A 20781-nucleotide genomic window follows, 5' to 3' on the forward strand; every position below is an offset into this window, starting at 1 on the left:
TTTGACAAAAAATAAATAAATAGAAATACAAAGGACCAGCGAAATTGGAATTAAGAAGCTAGGAAGAAAATCAAGATTCTTCATGAGCCGGCATGAATAGAAACAAAACAATTTCCGTCTTTTTGGCCCAAAAAACTCACGTGCCACGCACGAGAGTGCATTTCCATTTCATCAAACGGATCAATTGGGCGGAAAAAAGGTGGATTGCAAATTTCTTGAACTTTAGGGGTTGCAATTGACGCAATTGAAACATTGGTACCAACATTATAAATTGGTGTCAACTTCATGAGGGTAAATTGTAATTTTTCCTTTATTTTGTGTTTTTATGATTTCTCATTTTTTAATTGATATGGTGGTGTTGACTCAAACAAATGTAGACGTGTCAAATTTGATGGTATATGATGGGACTATCAGTTAGAAGTATACAAGCAGGGCAGTTATTAATCACTAATAACTACTAACAACCCCATAAACCGGTTGGGTTAGGGATTTTAGTGGTAGGAAAAAAAACGGTTAATAACCACTAACCGGTTTATATTTATATTATTATATATATTTGTATGGTTCGATATATATATATATATATATGTAGCTTAATTTGAAACCAAAACTGACCAGGTAAAAAAAAGATGCTATGCAAAAGGAAATTATGTTCTGTCATGAAATTATGCGCATAACGCCTGTTGCGATTAACTACAAACTGACTTAGTAGTTGCGGTTAATTAATTAGAAATAATAATTGCTTAAAGCGGTTGCAATTAAGAGTGAATAATCTCAATCGCTTGTAGAGCTCTACTATCAGCTTAGTTGTCATTGTTCACACTTAAAAAATCTAATAAATCTAATGTAACGAGTGATTTAATATATTTTAAACCTAAAGAATGATTTAATAAAATGTTGAAATACATTATCAACACAATATTTTTTTTTCAACTATCTATTTTGAGAATGAGTTACGATCGATTAGTGGCAATGTTATTGTTAATTGTTGTTAAGGCATCTCAGCTCAGCTGCATAAAACAAGTGGCTTTTTCTTTTATCCAACCACAAAATATTTGAACGCATCCGGATAAAGTACATGTCGGTGCATTTAGATTAATGGAGTGGCATTTTTTTAATGGTCACAGCTTCATATTTTGGTGCTATTTAGGCCAAAACGGAATATTTAACAACCACATGATCGGTGTGCCTCTATCTTCAAGAGTTCACACTCATTTATGTGAATGATCATGAGTGAGACGTACACTAGCCACTTTATTTTTTCCATATATTTCTGTACCATATTTAAAGATTGATGTCTAGCTGCCCCCACAGATTTTAACAAAAGTTTGAGTACTATTCAATGAATGACTAATTGTTTGCATCTTTCTTTTATCCATTTCTGCTGCTATGCGCGCGATATGTAGTAAAGTCACCGGCCTAAGTGGGAAATGGAGAATACCATGTGGGATTTCCCCAAGTTTATCCAAAGTAGCTGACATATGACATGACGACATATATATATATGATTTTAGTTCATAATATAAGCTTCTCGCCAGCTGAATTGGAGTGTCTTTTAATTTCTTCGAAGTAGAAAAAATAAAAATAAAAAATGGTGCATTTTGCTTATACTACGTACTACTGAGAGTTATGCCTTGATGTGGACTATACGTACGTGTACATGTTAAATGACCACAATTATGTGGACGCCCTTCATTTCTTTTAATTGCTTCCTTTTGGTGGGAATAATTTAGATATGGACGCCTAATTAGGATACATAAAAAAATATTAATGGAAAGAATTAATATTAATTGCAGAATTAAGCTTTTAACTTTAATATGTTATTCTAAGATTTCATGCAATTTGAAGATGGCGAATGCGTGGCCGGGGAATAGCTAAATTGGTTATTTCTGACCACTAGCCTTCACGAGGAACAGTCTTGGTACATGCATTTCCAAACTTTTGAGCTCAATAGGACCCAGATGGACCCCTCCTACACATAAAAAATACTCAAGAAGAACACTTCATTGACTTGGAAGTGTGTCTACACCCTTTTACCAAAAACAGCCAAATGCGTAATGACATATGACATGACGTAATATATTGGCTCTGTTGCATTATAAAAGCCCAAGAACTCTAGTTGTTTTCAACCATCAACGGACCAAACATGAGTACCAAATACTGTCTAGTGTTGCTCCTCGGGGTGGTGCTTCTCAGCAGCACTACCTCACTAGTTGACCACCATGAGCCTTCCAAACATGACCCCAAATCTCCATTTCACAAGCCCCATTCTCCTCCTAAACACAAACCTCCCACCCCACTTGATCACAGGGACAAGCCATTCCCTGAACACAAACCACCTCTCAAAGGTAAAGGAGAGAAGCCTCCACCAGAACACAAGCCACCGCATGAGGGTCATCCTGAACGCCATTTAGTTGAAAACCCAAGTTTGGATGGCAAACCTCCTAAGAGATCGGAAAAACCTCCACCCCCAAAACACAAGCCACCAACCAGCTCACTTGACAAAGAAGATAAGCCATTCCCAGAACACAAACCACCTTCTAAGGGTATGGGATCAGAGAAGCCTCCACCAGATCACAAGCCACCACATGACCATCACCCTGGACGCCATTTACTGGAATCGTCCTCCCATGAACAAAATTCACAAAGTTTTGATGGCAAACCTCCCAAGGGTAAAGAAGAGAAGCCACCTCCAAAACACAAGCCACCTCATCATCATCACCCTGAACACCCTTCAGAGGAGGATGCCAAAGACTCCCACAGCACGCCTCAGAAGTTGAAGCCTCCAACTACGCCTGAAAAGAAGCCGCTGAGTCCCTCTCACAAGCCACCCCACAAACCTCCACAAGCGAACTGAATGCATGTTAATTTATATATGTAGAAATAAATAAGAGCTGCATCATATGCTACCATTCGATCATGTGAGTCACTGTTCTATACATGAACAGTTACTAGCTACTGGTAGTCTTGATCTATGTTCACGTTGTGTACTTGTTTTAGTGTTTCTACTTATGATTTAATTTGTACGTAGTTTATGATCATCGACATGCAGTTATGCGCTTCCTGTGTGCAGAATTGTCGCCTAGTACTACTACCTCATTTTAATGAATCCTTTTCTGTACGTCATTATATATATGTTGGAGACAAAACAAAAAAGTCACATAAAGCTACATAAAGCTGCTAACTATTCTTATTGTTGACATATATAATTATCACGTGTCTCCACGGTAAAATCTCATACCTTGTACAAGAACCCACTAAATAATTACAACTTGCCACTACTTGCCGTTCAAAACTTTGGACTTACAGTTGCAAAATTATTATTCTGTGTACTAATTAAGACGCTATAGCCCTATAAGCATGATCTAATCGATCGTATGAATTCCGTTGCTTTGGAAAGTCCCAGAATTGGTTGGGCATTGGAAACTTATGTGATATTTCGTTGCTTGCTTCGTTTCCAAGCATAGTACAACGACGTCGTTTGCCTTGTAAAGAAATTCGGACCATCAATTTCTTTTAATTGGACATATCCATTAATTTCGTCCACATGGGATGTGTAACGGATATATTAGTTAATAGGCAGCCTTAATAATTTAATGGTGGGCCTTGGGTCTTATTATTTAGTGGCCTATTAGTTTAGTGCCTTTAGGTGGGTCTATATAGTAGTTTAATGGGCCTTATGCCTTATTAGTTAGTGGCCTATTAGTTTAGTGGCCTTTAGGTGGGTCTATATAAACAAGACTAGTTAAATGTTTTAGGCATAAAAATTGATATCCAGTCTTTGGCTGAAAATGGATGGGGAGTACCTCGAATCACTCACGGAGGTTTTAGGCATCCTCGAATTTGCCTAATTTCAGTATAATATCATATTTCCAATTTTATTGTTCTTCATTGTTCTAACATTTCTTCCATTCCATTTCCATTTTCCTTATTCAATTTTCCATTTCAGTAATCTGCGTGTAACAATTGGTATTAAAGCCTTAGATCCATGGCTTTTTTCTATCAAGCAGCCGAGCAGCGACGATTCAGGGCATCACTCGATGATTTTATGTCAAGATTGGAGCAAATCCAGAATGAAATCTTTAGGAAGTACGACCTTAGGACAATTGCAATTCTAGCAAAAATCCAGGACGAGGCAGAAGCGGCTCAGGCAGTCTGATTGGAATTCCCTACGTTTAATGGTGAAGATTCGGAAAAGTGGTGTAACAGATATATTAGTTAATAGGCAGCCTTAATAGTTTAATGGGCCTTGGGTCTTATTATTTAGTGGCCTATTAGTTTAGTGCCTTTAGGTGGGTCTATATAGTAGTTTAATGGGCCTTATGCCATATTAGTTAGTGGCCTATTAGTTTAGTGGCCTTTAGGTGGGTCTATATAAACAAGACTAACTAAATGTTTTAGGCATGAAAATTGATATCCAGTCTTTGGCTGAAAATGGAGGGGGAGTACCTCGAATCACTTACGGAGGTTTTAGGCATCCTCAAATTTGCCTAATTTCAGTATAATATCATATTTCCAATTTTATTGTTCTTCATTGTTCTAACATTTCTTCCATTCCATTTCCATTTTCCTTATTCAATTTCCATTTCAGTAATCTGCGTGTAACAATTGGTATTAAAGCCTTAGATCCATGGCTTTTTTCTATCAAGCAGCCGAGCAGCGACGATTCAGGGCATCACTCGATGATTTTATGTCAAGATTGGAGCAAATCCAGAATGAAATCTTTAGGAAGTACAACCTTAGGACAACTGCAATTCTAGCAAAAATCCAGGACGAGGCAGAAGCTGCTCAGGCAGTCCTATTGGAATTCCCTATGTTTAATGGTGAAGATTCGAAAAAGTGGTGTAACGGACATATTAGTTAATAGACAGCCTTAATAGTTTAATGGGCCTTGGGTCTTATTATTTAGTGGCCTATTAGTTTAGTGCCTTTAGGTGGGTCTATATAGTAGTTTAATGGGCCTTATGCCTTATTAGTTAGTGGCCTATTAGTTTAGTGGCCTTTAGGTGGGTCTATACAAGACTAGTTAAATGTTTTAGGCATGAAAATTGATATCCAGTCTTTGGCTGAAAATGTAGGGGAGGTACTCGAATCACTCACGGAGGTTTTAGGCATCCTCGAATTTGCCTAATTTCAGTATAATATCATATTTCCAATTTAATTGTTCTTCATTGTTCTTACATTTCTTCCATTCCATTTCCATTTTCCTTATTCAATTTCCATTTCAGTAATCTACGTGTAACAGGATGTCAGCCAGAATGTACTTTATTTCATGGGCTCTGACATTGTTAACATTACTAGAAAATTCCCGTGAAAATAAACGTTCAGTCGGGGGCAAATCATTGTTGAGTATTCTTCTAAAATACATATTACATTAATGGATTTAATGGATTCTCGCTATTTTGGTCTAAAGTCCAATGCCAATTTCTTTGCTTGTTAAGACAGAATTGATACAAATTAACCTCTTAGACACCCTTCAATACACTTTCAGTTTAGGTACTATTTAGGGAAAAAAATCCTTAGAAATCTCTATGGTTCGACCCTCTATTAAATCATTCTATAGGGTTTTGTTGGGAAAAATACTGGCCTTTTCGGGATTGCAAAGCCCATTGGGTCCAACCGAGCCCTTTAATATCATTGGGCCCAAGTCGGATCAACTGGTCCAAATTGCCGACCCGGATACAAGTTGAAGCCCACATCCGCGTATATCTCGGATGTATCCGGAACCTAAGGGACACGATGCACGACACCAGACTAGATCGTGCGTCCGGAGCTTCATCGATAGCATGTCATCCATCGAGGATCGTGCACCCGGGATAAGCGGCCATGAATCCGAAATGTTCGTGCGCCCGATGCCACGTCTTCATCAACCGCCTGTTCCCTCACATGCAGGGAATCAATTAACTGCCCCTAATAACTCTATAAATATTAGAGACCCATCAGATACTAAGGTAGGCTGATTAATCCTTGCTATTACTCTACACGTTTATTCTCAAAAACAGCACTCTCATTTAAGCATCGGAGCTGGATTGTCGGAATCCCCCGACGCAGCCCCTTTTTTGCAGGAGAAGTAGGACCGTTCCGGACAAATTCCTGATTGACACGTCACCTACCGGAAACTGTCTCAACAGTTTGGCGCCGTCTGTGGGAACGACTTGTGTTGTTTCTCTACTACAAATCCGTTATGGTGAACACTCGATCAGAAGCGAACAGAGCGTCTCGGGATGATATAAATGCCCGAGAAGAAGGAAACTCAAACGATCTCTAACTAACCCGGATGAATGAAAGGATCGAGCAAATGGCCAACAAAAGTATAGAGGATTTGGCGACTATGAATGCTGTTCTCCAGGCTCGGGTTCTGGAAATCCACCAGGCAGTCACAGATCCAGAAGTCCAAGAGGTCCACGATAGTCATATTGGAGAGCGACGGGAGGACGAAAAACCCGGAGGCAGCCGAGTCGAGGAATCCGGAGAAAGAAACAACCAAGAAGAAGAAATTCCCGTGCACCTTCCTCCTCCTCAAACCGAGGCAGAAAGGGCGGTGCAAGGCATGATCACCCGGCTAGAACAAAGATGCAATGTTCTGACTGCAGCTATAGAACGGAATGACAACGGAAAAGCCTCCCTAGTCGAGAATCTTCTACAAAAAACCATTTCTCCATTCACCGATGATGTGGCCAACATTCGTCTCCCTGAGAAGTTCAAAATCCCAGAGATTTCATTTTATACAGGCCTTGAAGATCCTGTGGAGCATCTGGACAACTTCCACGCCCACATGGACCATTATTGAACGCCCGAGATGGTAGCTTGTCGAGCCTTCCCTCTGACCCTCTCGGGTAATGCTCGCGACTAGTTCCGGAAGCTTCCTCCAAACTCCATCCATCACTTCGATGACCTCGGGAGGATGTTCCTGACGCAGTTCATGGCCGGGAGGGTTAGAAGGAAGCCTTCCAGGTCCGACGATGTCATTACACCAGGGACCAGAGGAGTCTCTCAGAAACTTCTTCTTGAGATTCAATCAGGCGAGGCTTGAAGCTGAGACCGCCACCGACGACTTCATATATGGAGCTCTCTTCCAAGGAATACAGAAAGATGGAGCTCTTATGGCTGATATAGCCCGAAAGACTCCACAGAATCTAGACGGCTTCATGAATAAAGCCGAGAAGTACATTAACCAAGAGGAAACGTTCTGAGCCCTGCTAGGATCCGAGCAGAATCGTACTTCCACGTCTGAGAACCAAAAAAAAGAAAAAGGATCATCGGAAAGAAGAGCGCAAGCGTGTCCCAGAAGAGGAGGCTAGGCCAAAGCGAGATCAAGAGTCGCAAAGGGGTCATAACTGGACACCCCTCAATGCTCCCATCATGGATGTTCTCCTGGAGATAAAGCGAAACCCTATGTATCGGAAGCCCATGCCAGTGCTGGTAAACCCGAATTCACCCCATGCAGATCAATATTGTGCTTTCCATGATACCACTGGGCATCGCACCGAAGCTTGTATTTCTTTGAGACTTCTGATAGAACGTTTTATAGAAAATGGAAAGCTCGTACGTTTCCTTGCAGATCAAAGAATTAACAGGATCCGGGGCACGGCAATCGTCCCCAGGAAAATTACAATCGGTTCCATCAGAATCGGAACAATCCTCGGAATGACCGAGGAAGAGATCAGGAAAGGGGCAGGGAACCAAAACATAGGCCGGACCCTCGGTTCGCACGAGAAAGAAGCAGGAGCCGTGTCAGACCAGACGATCTCGGGGGGTTTTGGAGGAGGAGGAGAGTCAAACTCGGCACGGAAGGCATATGCAAGGCAGTTACGGGATTTCGAGGTATACTCGGTGCAGAAACCTCCAAAGTCGCAGAAACGAGACGCCCAAGTGATCGAATTCTCGGATGATGATTATGCGGGGGTATCTTTTCCCCATACCGAAGCTCTGGTACTAAGTTTGGTCATTGCCAACCATAAAATACATCGTATATTGGTTGACACAAGAAGCTCGACTGACATCCTCTATAGGTCAGCCTTTGAGCAAATGAAGATAGATCGAAATAAGGTGATCCCGGCAAGACATTCACTTGTGGGATTCACAGGGGAACAAGTGCTCCCGCTCGGTTCTATCGAGCTCCCGGTGACAGCAGGAACGTACCCGAGGCAGAATACGATAATGGTACGATTCTTAATAATAGATCGTCCATCGGCTTATAACGCCATCCTTGGAAGAACAGCTCTCAACAAGCTTAAGGCGGTAACTTCAACCTCCCACCTGAGCATGAAATTCCCCACCGAAGGAGTCGGTGTCGAAAAAGGAGACCAACAGATGGTTCAAGAATGGTACAACACAAGCTTGAAAAGGCTCCCAGAAGCTGCAAGACTCGGAGAGAGAAAAAAAGAAGACGAAAAATAGCAATCACCGTTGGGGGAGCCAGTAGAAGAGTTGGAAAGTTTTGAGCTCGGTGACTCGAAGAAGACGATCCGTGTAGGCTCGCAGCTTTCCCCGGCGATAAAAATGGCATTGGTAGCGTTCCTTAGACAAAACCAAGACGTTTTTGCATGGAGCCATGAAGATATGCCAGGAATACCCCCATCCGTGATTGTTCACCAACTAATGGTCGACCCGAGTCACCGGCCGGTTAAACAGCGAAGAAGAAGTTTTGCTCCCGAATGAAATCAGGCTGTAGCCGAGGAGGTACAGAAGCTCCTGAAGGCTGGGTTTATCTGAGAAGTAGTTTACCCAGAGTGGTTAGCCAACGTGGTACTAGTAAAAAAAAACACCGAAAAATGGAGAATGTGCATTGATTTCACTGACCTCAACAAAGCATGTCCCAAAGATAGCTTCCCTTTGCCTCGGATCGACCTGCTGGTAGACTCTACATCCGGGCATGAACTACTCACATTCATGGATGCTTTCTCAAGGTATAACCAGATTCACATGGATGAGATCAACCAAGAAAAAACATCTTTCATTACCGACCGAGGCTTATATTGCTACAAGATGATGCCGTTCGGTCTAAAAAATGCAGGGGCCACATACCAGAGGCTAGTAAACAAGATGTTTCGGGATCAGATCGGGCGGAACGTAGAAGTGTATGTCGATGACTTGCTTGTCAAGAGCATTCGAACCTCCAGCCATATAGAAGACCTGACGGAGACCTGAGGGACATTGAGGAGTCACAAGATGAAGCTCAATCTAGCGAAATGCGCTTTCGGCGTCTCTTCCGAGAAGTTCTTGGGGTTTATGGTCTCGCAAAGAGGAATCGAGGCAAATCCCGAGAAGGTTAACGCAGTCCTCGGTATGCAATCGCCTCAGACGACCAAGCAACTGCAACAATTGACCGGAAGAATAGCGGCCTTGAATAGATTCATCTCTAGATCTACAGATAAATGTCTACCATTCTTCAAGATATTGAGGAAAGCGTTTGAATGGAATACTGAGTGCGAGGAGGCCTTTGGGAAATTGAAAGAATACTTGATCAATCCCCCACTCCTGAGCCGCCCGGATGAAGGAGAAATACGTTATCTCTACCTGGCAGTATCACCCTCGGCTGTAAGCTCTGCTTTGGTTCGCGAGGATTCCGGGGTCCAAAAATCGGTGTATTTCACCAGCAAAGCACTTCATGAAGCGGAGGAGAGGTACCCCAGGATAGAAAAGCTAACATTCTCTTTGATTGTCTCGGCACGAAGACTCAGGCCATACTTTCAAGCACATGCCATACGGGTGCTGACCGAGTATCCATTGAAAAAAATATTGCAAAAACCGGACCTCTCGGGCAGGCTGGTGAACTGGTCGGTAGAGCTCGGGCAATTCGACATAGAATTCCATCCTCGGACATCCGTCAAGGGTCAGGTACTAGCTGACTTCCTTCTAGAATTCAAAAATACACCCGAAAGCGAAGAGCTGCCCAAGAAAGAGACATGGGTGGTATGTGTCGACGGTTCCTCAGCCAACCGGAAAAGTGGAGTCGGTGTTGCTCTAGTAAGCCCGAATGGAGAGAAATTTCAGTATGCGATCAAATTAGATTTCGTTACTACTAACAATGAAGCAGAATACGAGGCCGTATTGGCCGGGTTCTCTATAGCTTGCGAAATGGGAGCAAAGAACGTAGAAATCCAAAGCGATTCACAGGTAGTAGTAAGCCATGTACAGGGAGTTGCCGAGGCCTAAGGAGAAAAAATGATCCAGTACCTCAACCAAGTACACAAACATCAGTCTAACTTCGAAAGGACCACCATGACAAAAATTCCTCGGGAGGAAAATATCCAGGCAGACGCCCTCTCCAAGATAGGCTCAGGTACCGGACTTGATGTCAAAACATCAGCCTACGGGGTGGTGATACAATCCGAACCATCAATTACTCCTAAGTTAGACGTGATGGAAACCGAAGAAGGATCGACCGACCCAGAATGGGCAACTGATGTAACTCAGTACCTCCGAGACGGATCTTTACCCAAGGACAAACTGTTGTCTCGTAAGGTAAAAATGCACTCAGCTCGGTACGTGCTTATTGGAAGAGTACTTTACCGAAGAGGGTACACCGAGCCGCTTCTCAAGTGTCTCACTAACTCAGAGGCAGAGTATATGCTGAAGGAAATACATGAAGGAGTTTGCGGGAACCATTCAGGCTCTCGAATGCTAGCACACAAAGTAATGAGAGCCGGGTATTACTGGCCAACAATGAACAAGGACTCAGTCAAGCTAGTTCAAAAATGCGACAAGTGTCAAAGGTTTGCTCGGGTGATGAAAAACCCTCCTGAAAAACTCAATCCGATCAGCTCGCCCTGGCCATTCACGAAATGGGGGTTTGACATAGTCGGACCAATGCCACCGGGAAAAGGAGGATGAAAATTCCTTCTTGTCGCAGTAGACTATTTCACGAAGTGGGCCGAAGCCGAGGCGTTCGCTACCATCACCACTGCCAACGTGATAAAATTTCTTTGGAGCTCAGTCGTATGTCGTTTCGGCATTCCCCATGCCTTTGTCACCGATAACGGAAAGCAGTTTGACTGCGGACCGTTTCGCAAGTGGTGTGCGGAACTTCGAGTTCGAAATTACTATTCCACTCCGATTCATGCACCGGCGAATGGACAAGTAGAAGCCACCAACAAAACACTCTTTAAAACACTAAAGAAGAAACTCGGCAAGAAGAAGGGAGCTTTGGACGAGTATGTTCCCGAGGTGCTCTGGGCCTATCGTGCTACAACACGAACTCCCACAGGTGCTACTCCTTTTTCTTTAGCATACGGTTCCGAAGCAGTCATCCCCGCTGAAGTTGGATCACCAAGCTTCCGAGTGTCACACTACAATCCAGGATTAAATGATGAGGGAATCAAGCTCAATCTGGATTTGCTACAAGAAAGAAGAGATGAAGCACAGGTCGCATGGGCCGCGTACCAAGACCGAGCCGCCCGTTATTTCAATAAGACTATAAATCCTCGAAAGTTCAAACTCGGGGATTGGGTCTTGAGGAAAGTAAGCCCGATAACCAAAGATCCAACTGAAGGAAAACTCGGACCCCAATGGGAAGGCCCATACAAAGTGATACAATGTCACGACAAGGGAGCATATCATTTGATTGATACAGCCGGTAGGGTACTACCGAGAGCATGGAATGCCGAGCATTTGAAGAAGTACTTTATGTGAATCACATGTAACCACATGATTTCAGTAAGTTCAAATTTAGAGTTTGTACAGCTCAAATTTTATCCAACTTATTTCTCAGCTCAAATCAAAAGTCAAACCAGCTCAAATCAAATCAAACCAAATGTTGTGTTCCTCGGTTTGAAATACAACCGTCTCGGAACCTACTCACCGGTCATACTCCTCGGCAATAACTCGGACAAATCCAAAGTTTGTTCAAGTCATTGGGGGTGACTCGGACCAGCTCAAATCAAAAAATCAAACCAGCTCAAATCAAATCAAATGTTGTGTTCCTCGGTTTGAAATACAACCGTCTCGAAACCTACTCACCGGTCATACTCCTCGGTAGTAACTCGGACAAATCCAAAGTTTGTCCAAGTAATTGGGGGGTGACTCGGACCAAGCTCAAATCAAATCAAATGTTGTGTTCCTCGGTTTGAAATACAACCATCACGGAACCCCCTCACCGGTCATACTTCACGGCAATAACTCGGACAAATCCAAAATTTGTCCAAGTCATTGGGGGGTGACTCGGACCAGCTCAAATCAAATCAAATGTTGCGTTCCTCGGTTTGAAACACAACCGCCTCGAAGCATAAGCAAAACACATTCAAATCAAAATAATTCTTTTAAATACAAAATGATAATTCTATGTACATTCCAGCCCGGCAGCAAAATTTAAGATTTTTAAAAAAAAAAATTACAAGTTCGAACTGCCTGGAGAGACAACTTCATCACCAGCCTCAACTTCGACGGTATCTTCATTCCCGGGAGTACAGTCTGAAACAGATGGCCCGGATGTCAAGTCATCACGGTATGGATTGGGAGCGTCCTCGGTCCAATCTGTCACGTCCGGAAAGAACTCCATGCCCAAGGTTTGAAGCTCGTTAGTAGCACTCTCAGGCATCTCAATGAGGTCGGGAGTTACTGTCTCTGGATCCACTTCAAAAATTTCCGGATGAAGGAGCATTGTTCCCAAGCTCTTGAAACCCCAGTTTGACCCCCGACCCCAGCTAAGGCCTCGGAGCTAGGGAACCAAATCGAGTTGTTTCTTCAAGCGCTTGGACTTGGAATTGTAATGGTGACTCTTTTTCCGAAGCTTCTTGTACCGGGCATGAGCTTCCTTTGGTTTCTCGGCAAGGGCTAGCTTCTCGGATACCAACGAGTCCTTCTCCATCTCCATTTCGGCCACCCGGGCAGTCAGAGCGGCCTTGCGTTCGTTGGCCTCGGTAAGGTTATTCAGCACCCGGTCGAGGGTCTTCTCGCTTTCAGCGGCCTGGAAACGAGCCTCCTCTGCCTGCTTCCGAGCTAGTATCAGATCCTTATCCCGAGCCTCAATTGTTCGGTCTCAGAGTTGAATGTCATTTTTTAAAGTCTCAATTTGAGACTCTAAATCTTCGGTCCTAGACACATCGAATTCCAGCTCCTGAATTCGGGACTGCATCTCGGTAACTTTGGCCGCCAAAGAAGGTTGACTTGCAGAAGCTTCCCGGTGGGTTCGCCACAGAGCAACCGTCTTTATTATACCCTTAAAAAAAAAAAAAAACAAAAAACAAAAAAAAAACAAAAAAAACAAAAAAAAAAAAAAGGTAACAAATGGAAATCGTGGGTATGAGAAGTTAGGCAAGCAACTTACTTGAAGTTGGACATGAAGTATAGCCTCTGCGAGTTCTTCCTGGGACCGAACTCCTAGCACAGATGAAGACCCTTCCGGGAGTATCTCCCTCAAAGCCTCCAAGGGACATGACAATAAGTCCTCCCTTAAGGAGTCTATTAACGCTCCCGGTCGAGAGGCACTGGTATTCCCAACTCTGTTGGTCCCCGGTGGAACCAACGCTTTGGTCGAATTTGATTCCCCTTGAACCGGCTTCAGAAAATTCACGGTCTCGGTTTCCATATGATCCTGGGTTCCCATGCCATTTCCAGGACTTAGCAAGGTTTCGGGTTCCACCAGCATTTGATCCCCAAGTATCAAGCCCGCACCAGATTCCGAGCAAGCTTTGGCCTCGGCAATGGGTGATCGATCCGCAGGTTCCCCCGTAGGCGGTACAGCTAAAGTATCATAGTCCGAAAGGGAAGACATTGCCAGGATCTCCTTTGTAACCGGTGCTGTTGGCAAAACAAAGCGCGGCCAACCAAAAAGAAGCTCGGCTTCATTGGCCCGAGTCAGCGCATACTTTCGAGGATCCGAGGCAAAGCGAGTCCTCTTTATGGACCCTTGCACTTTCTCTTTTCCTTTGCGTTTGGCCGCTTTTTGAACCGAAGGAACCTCCCCCTCCGGCTCTTCAGGTTCGTCTTCGATTTCAATCACGTTGGAGTCAGGGGCACTGTCGGCTCCGACCGGGCGTTCCTCGGATGAAGCAGTGGGGACTTCTTTCTCGGATGTTTCTGCCATATCCTTTACAAGCGTGGTGGATTTCGATGGGACAGCCGGGGCAGAAGTAGTATGAAGCTCCTTTCCTGAACCTCCGGTTTCATGGGCAGAGACGATAGGGGTGCGGTCACCTGCTCCCGGAATAATGGTCTGCTTCCCGACCTTCAATTTGGGGGCGTCTGTTTTTGGCTTAGCACTCTTCTTTGGCTCGGAACAAGACACCAGGACATTAACTCGGGGGGTAGGAGCAGCCTCGTTCCCGGATTTCCTCACCATTGTTTTTCCCTTCCGGTCGTACCAAACCTTGCCGGTGGGAATTTGATATTTGAGAACTTTTCGCATGTTTTCATCGGTAACAATGTTGTCATAGTCAATCTTCAAGATGTTGACCGGCGTTTGGGAGAAGGTCAACATCGTGGCAACCCTCCTCCTCCCAGTTGCATTCAGGGCCGGAGGTTCCCTTAGGTCAATTTGGATTGGTCTCCACTCCCTGGACATCCTTTGGTCCTCTGCCAGGGGTGTAGCCGACTCCCATTCACCCGAGACCCTAAAGAATTCAGATCTCCACCCCCCGTTGTTTGAGTAACTCTGGGAGAGAAAAATGAAAATTGGGTTCTCCCAGACGGTGAACTCAACAACACCTTCCCTCTTATAGTTGACTCTATATATATTGAAAAACTCCGGAATCGTCATCCGAGCTTCCAGCACTGTACGCTATAAGATGAAAGATGCGAAGAGGTATCTCCACACATTCAGCGCGATTTGACTCGGGGAAACCCCGAGGTACAACACTAGCTCCCGAGCTATGTCGGGAAAGGGAAGACGAAGCCCGGCTGTGAGCATCCACTCGTAAATAACTATGTCACCCCTTTGGATCTCCAGGGTGACTGGATTCTAGAAGTGGAGAAGAACTGGCGGAAGAATGTCATAGTTATTCCGGAGACAGAACTCGTCTCCAATACAAATCCTCGAAGCCCCTCGACGATCGAGGGGCACAAGAGGCCAGTTGATGATCCCTCCCTGAACTAGATTGTCACCTAGTTCGGGCATCACCTCATCGTCGGACAGAGCATCTTCCTCTTCAAGCTCCGAGACGTCGACTACTTCAAAGTCTTCCAGGTTAGACATTTGGTAAAAGAAACTGAGTGAATGACGAGTGGTATAATTTAGGATAAGGTCGAGAGAAGATTGGAAGGCTAAAGAAAATTCAAGGTGAAAATGGGCGGAATATGGAAAGGATATTTATAGTAGTAGGTAACCTGGGTTAGCCAGTTTAAAGTCACCGGTAGTCGAAGCGTCTCGCTTAAATTACCTCCCTCGAAACCGGCAGTCGAAGAATCCCGGTTGCACGCCTGACAGCCGCAGCACGCCTCAAAAGATGAACCGGCGTCCAATCGCATTTAATACGCTGCACGCGCATGCCGACAAACTTCGAGGCTCGCGGCTATCGATAAAAGAGAATTTGAAATTTAAATTTCAAAAAAAGAAAAAAAAAAAAAAAAAAAAAAAAACGGGATTTTTATACAAAGAGAATTGGGGGGTAGCTGTTGGGGAAAATACCGGCCTTCTCGAGATTGCAAGGCCCATTGGGTCCAACCGAGCCCTTTAATATCACTTGGGCCCAAGTCGGATCAACTGGTCCGAATTGCCGACCCGGATACAAGTTGAAGCCCACATCCGCGTATATCTCGGATGTATCCGGAACCTAAGGGACACGATGTACGACACCAGACTAGATCGTGCGTCCGGAGCTTCATCGATAGCATGTCATCCATCGAGGATCGTGCACCTGGGATAAGCGGCCATGAATCCGAAATGTTCGTGAGCCCGATGCCACGTCTTCATCAACCGCCTGTTCCCTCACATGCAGGGAATCAATTAACTGCCCCTAACAACTCTATAAATATCAGAGACCCATCAGATACTGAGGTAGGCTGATTAATCCTTGCTATTACTCTACACGTTTATTCTCAAAAACAGCACTCTCATTTAAGCATCGGAGCAGGATTGTCGGAATCCCCCGACACAGCCCCTTTTTTGCAGGAGAAGTAGGACCGTTTCGGACAAATTCCTGATTGACACGTCACCTACCGAAAACTGTCTCAACAGGTTTAAAACACATCCTATCACTCATCGATTTGTACAGCCACTACATTATTTAAAAAATACCACATAAAAAAATTTAAAAAAAAAAAAAAAAAAAAAAAAAAAAAAAGAAAAAAGAAGAAGAAGAGAGAGATGGTCGGGGGTGGTCCAACCACCCTCATAGCGGAATGGATGTTTTAGCCACCCTTTTGGAGATTGATGGTCACTCGACCACCACCAAATGCCAAGTAAAGGGTGGCAGAGCATGTTTCAGACTCCAAAAAGAGTTGTCAGACCACCCCCAAAGGCCATTAGGTCGATTAGAGGTTGTTTGGCCACCTCTAGTGACCTTTCGGCATAATCCGGCCACCCACTTTGGAGTTTGGGGGTGGTTCGACATTCTCCAATATCCAAATGAAATATTTCGACAACCCTTAACCACCTCTCTTTCTCTCTCTGTCAACTAGGGGTATACAAGTTGGACGATTATTAACAACTAATTAATAACCGCTAACAACTGTTAATTACATAGCTATCTAGACCGGTTGCGGTTAGCATTTTTATGAGTAGATAAAAACAGTTAATAACTGTTAACCGGTTTATTATATATATATGTGTGTGTGTGTGTGTGTGTGTGTGTGTGTGTGTGTGTGTGTGTGTGTGTGTTTGTGTGTGTGTGTTGCTTTGAAACCAAAATTAAGGAGAAAAAAAGATGCCATACATGTATGCAAAAAGAAATTGTTTTCCTTCATGAAAATATATTTTTATAGATAGTCGTTTAATTACTTCGGTTTAAAAGAGGAAAATGACGTTCTCAAACCACCAAATTAAAGCAAGATGTCTGTAGTATTTTTTGTATCTCAATAGAGGAACTTAATTTTTATGTCCATCTCATTTTCACGTTGCTTGTAGAGCAATAAATGTATAGTAATGCAAACACGACTTGGAGTGTTTTTTAGGTCTTAAACACGAAAATATCTTTTTATAAATAGTCGTTTAATTAGTTAGGTTTAAAATTATTTTCCTTCACGAAAATATCCTTTTATAAATAGTCGTTTAATTAGTTCGGTAATAAACAGTAACAACAACGTCGAAAGGTATTGGTACGTACCATTCAATTAATGACTAATTGTTTGCATCTTTCTTTTGACAGCATGTGCTGTATAAGCTTTTCGCCGGCTGAATTGGAGTGTCTTTTCCTCAAGAGTAAAAAAAATGGTGCGTTTTGCTTATACTTCGGTTCCTACTGATCAGACGTACGTACGCCTAATATATATATATGGACGCCTAATTAGGATATTAAAAAAAAAAAAAAAAGATCAAGGGAATAATTAAGCTTTTAACTTCTTCTTCTTCTTCTTCTTTTAAGCTTTTAACTTTAATATCTGATTCAAAGACTTCATGCAATTAGAAGATATATGCGAATGCGCGGAGAAGAGCGAAATTGGTTATTTCTGATTGATCACTAGCCTTCACCAGGAACAGCCTTAATTGTTGCATGCATTTCCAAACTTTTGAGCTCAATACGACCAAGATGGACCCCTCCTACACATATAGAAAATACTCAAGAAGAACACTTTTATTGACTTGGAAGTGTGTTTACACGGTTACACCCTTTCAGAATGAAAGCCAAATTAATGCGTAATGACATGATATGACGTAAAATATTCGCTCTGTTGCTTTATAAAAGGCCAAGAATTCTAGTTGTTTTCAACCATCAACAGACCAAAAATGAGTACCAAATACTATCTGGTGTGCTCCTCGGGGTGGTGCTTCTTAGCAGCACTGCCTCACTAGCTGACCACCATGAGCCTTCCAAACATGACCCCAAATCTCTATTTCACAAGCCCCCTTCTCCTCCTAAACACAAACCTCCCACCCCACTTGATCACGGGGACAAGCCATTCCTTGAACACAAGCCACCTCTCAAGGGCAAAGGAGAGAAGCGTTCACCAGAACACAAGCCACCACATGAGGGTCATCATGAACGGCATTTAGCTAAAAAACCAAGTTTAGATGGTACACCTCCTAAGAGATTAGAAAAGCCTCCACCCCCGAAATACAAGCCACCAATCAGCTTAATTGACAAAGAAGAGAAGCCATTCCCAGAACACAAACCACCTCCCAAGGGTAAGGGATCAGAGAAGCCACCACATGATCATCACCCTGGACGCCATTTACTAGAGTCGTCTTTCCATGAACAAAATTTACCAAGTTTGGATGGCAAACCTCCAAAGGGTAAGGGTGAGAAGCCACCTCCAAAACACAAGCCAACCTCATTACCATCACCCTGGACACCCTTCAGTGGAGGATGTCAAAGTCTCCCACAACACACCTCAAAAGTTGAAGCCTCCAACCACGCCCGAAAAGAAGCCGTCGAGTTCCCCTCACAAGCCACCCCACAAACCTCCATCAGCCAACTGAGTACTGCATGTTTATATATGTTAGAAATAATAAGAGCTGCAGCTTATGTTACTTTTCATTTTCATGTTAGTCACTGTTCTTACTAGCTACTGGCAGTGATCTATATATATATATATGCTCATGAGCATCGTCGTGTACTAGTTTCTGTACTTAATAACTTATGAGCATCGACTTGCAGTTATGGGTTTCGATCGTTGCCTAGCTAGTACTTCGGTTTTAATCATTTTCTATCACGTGCGATACTTACTCCTTTTCACTTTTTTTTTTTTTTTTTTTTTTAAATTTTCACCATTTATAAAAGAAATAGGGGCATTTTGGACACTTTAACAAAAAATATGTGAAATTAAGAAATAATGCATTACAAATTTTTAAACTTCAAGATAATAATTACAAAACCGTTTATAATTGAGAAGTGTAATTGAGGTTTTTTTAAAAGTAATTTATCATAACTGCATAATTAGAAAGCTATAGTCATAGAATTTATGCAATTACGATAAATTACTTGCCTCGATAAGGGGTGAGGAACAGTACCTACCCCGATAATCATGCACATTCGTGACCCATGTACAATGGATCACGTTGCTTGAGAATTTTTATTTATTTATTTATTTATAATTTTTAATTATTAAATCAATGTAATTTTTAATTTTATAAATATCTTAGGGTATAAGTGATATTTTACTCGTTAACTGATTGATTTAACGTTAAATTTTAACGAGAGGGTTAATATTGTAAGAAATTGAAAGATTGTCACCTTAAATTGACATTTTTTAAAGTTTAAGGGTATGATTGCAAAAATGATGAAAGATGATCATGACAATAAAAGTTTTCAAAAAAATATATATATAAGAAAAGTCATTTGACTCATTTACTTTTGCCTACTTTATTTCATGAAAAGCACATTTTCTCAAAACACTTGGGGTCTCTTGCATGCATGCACGATTCATGATCCTAATGTTGGAAGATTTGAAATGGTTAACTTAATTAATTAGGGTTAAGAATAGGCAAGTCAATTAATCAAAAGTTATGTTAAATTAATATCATAAGATTTTATATATATATATATATGAAATCTTTTAGAATGTTTGATCCAATTTTTATTAAGTTAATTAGGCCCAATATAAATTGCCTACACAGCTAAATCCAACACTTCTAACTACTAGGCCCACACCCTAAGGTAAAGGCGCTACAAATTAACATAATCGTAGTAACTATATATTCTAAATTAACTCATCAAATTAATATGGACCTCATCCCTAGCTTGCGTCATTCTGCAAATGCAAAAGGACAAGGTTTTGGTAATTAAGATTCCTATAAAATACTTTAGAATATTTTAGAATGTGTTCAAGCAGTTTGATGAGTTCTGTCGGTGTCAATTAAGCATCACTTTCTCCTCTTTGAATGTGTATTTCATCTTCCATGGTCGAATGGTTCGTATAAAAAGTTGAATAAAGTTGAATAATATTTTACTTTTTTCAAAAATAAATCTTATTTTATTTAACATTTTCAAATTTTATCTCACAAAGTCAAACCTCGTAATTCGCGCAGTGTATTCGAATAATATTCGGATTCAACACCCAAACGCACCATTTAACTTGTTCTATGAGAATTACGTAATATCTCAGTTTCATATTAAGAATTTAAGAAGCGTAACTCATATAAAACCGATGGATTATAAAAATACTTATGAGTGTTAATTAGCTTCACATTAATATATTCCTTACTTGATGAGACTGGCCAGACTTTATAAGTGATTTAAAATAGTTATAAATTAACTATTTCTTTTGGGATAACTTCACAAAAGGGTATCAAACTATACCGCGTTTTGACGGAAGGGTACTGAACTAGCAAACCTATCGAACCCGGGGTTTTAACTATCAAAATGAGTCCCAGAAGGGCATTCCATCTGATTTTGGCGTTAAATCTTCACAGAAGTGGAGTCACGTGACTTTTTTAATGTCATTTGCCCGTTTTGCCCCTCACTTTCATGCATGTAAACACAACTCCTCAAGCTAGACCCACTCTCCACTCACACATGCAGATTGTTGTCGTCATCATCAACCCAGAGAGAAGCTCTGAACGGTCCTTTGAGGAGTGGAAAAACCGACATGCATGACGACATTATAGAGACGAACCAGCCACCAGCCAGGAGGAGACCGGCAAACGAAATTGGTTCAGTGAACGAAAAATGCCGCATGGTGCCGACGCCCCCTTCTGGGACACGTGTCTTCGCAGCTAGCATTCACCTTCGTTTTCACCTTCCTCAC

At 42.4% G+C, this 20781-nt stretch overlaps 2 protein-coding genes across 2 annotated transcripts; both read left to right on the top strand.

The window, feature by feature from the left end:
* The first annotated feature begins 2146 nt into the window (after positions 1-2146).
* Positions 2147-2857, top strand: LOC133874944 (early nodule-specific protein 2-like). Its single transcript, XM_062312929.1, has one exon. The coding sequence runs from the start codon at positions 2147-2149 to the stop codon at positions 2855-2857; it is 711 nt and encodes a 236-aa protein (XP_062168913.1).
* A 12912-nt stretch (positions 2858-15769) lies between these two features.
* On the top strand, positions 15770-18600 carry LOC133875025 (early nodule-specific protein 2-like). Its single transcript, XM_062313040.1, has 2 exons — positions 15770-15934; positions 17815-18600. Exons 1-2 carry the CDS (start codon positions 15770-15772, stop codon positions 18598-18600), a joined length of 951 nt encoding a protein of 316 aa, XP_062169024.1.
* Positions 18601-20781: the final 2181 nt, after the last annotated feature.

Source organism: Alnus glutinosa, chromosome 1 (assembly GCF_958979055.1).
Source record: "Alnus glutinosa chromosome 1, dhAlnGlut1.1, whole genome shotgun sequence".
Taxonomy (NCBI): domain Eukaryota; kingdom Viridiplantae; phylum Streptophyta; class Magnoliopsida; order Fagales; family Betulaceae; genus Alnus; species Alnus glutinosa.

Bases quoted from the DNA above. Each gene is read 5' to 3' on its own strand.
- LOC133874944 (XM_062312929.1), top strand. From the start codon at position 2,147: ATGAGTACCAAATACTGTCTAGTGTTGCTCCTCGGGGTGGTGCTTCTC.
- LOC133875025 (XM_062313040.1), top strand. From the start codon at position 15,770: ATGTCATCCATCGAGGATCGTGCACCTGGGATAAGCGGCCATGAATCC. The intron at 15,935-17,814 runs GTAGGCTGATTA...AACCATCAACAG, and splicing joins GAGACCCATCAGATACTGAG to ACCAAAAATGAGTACCAAAT.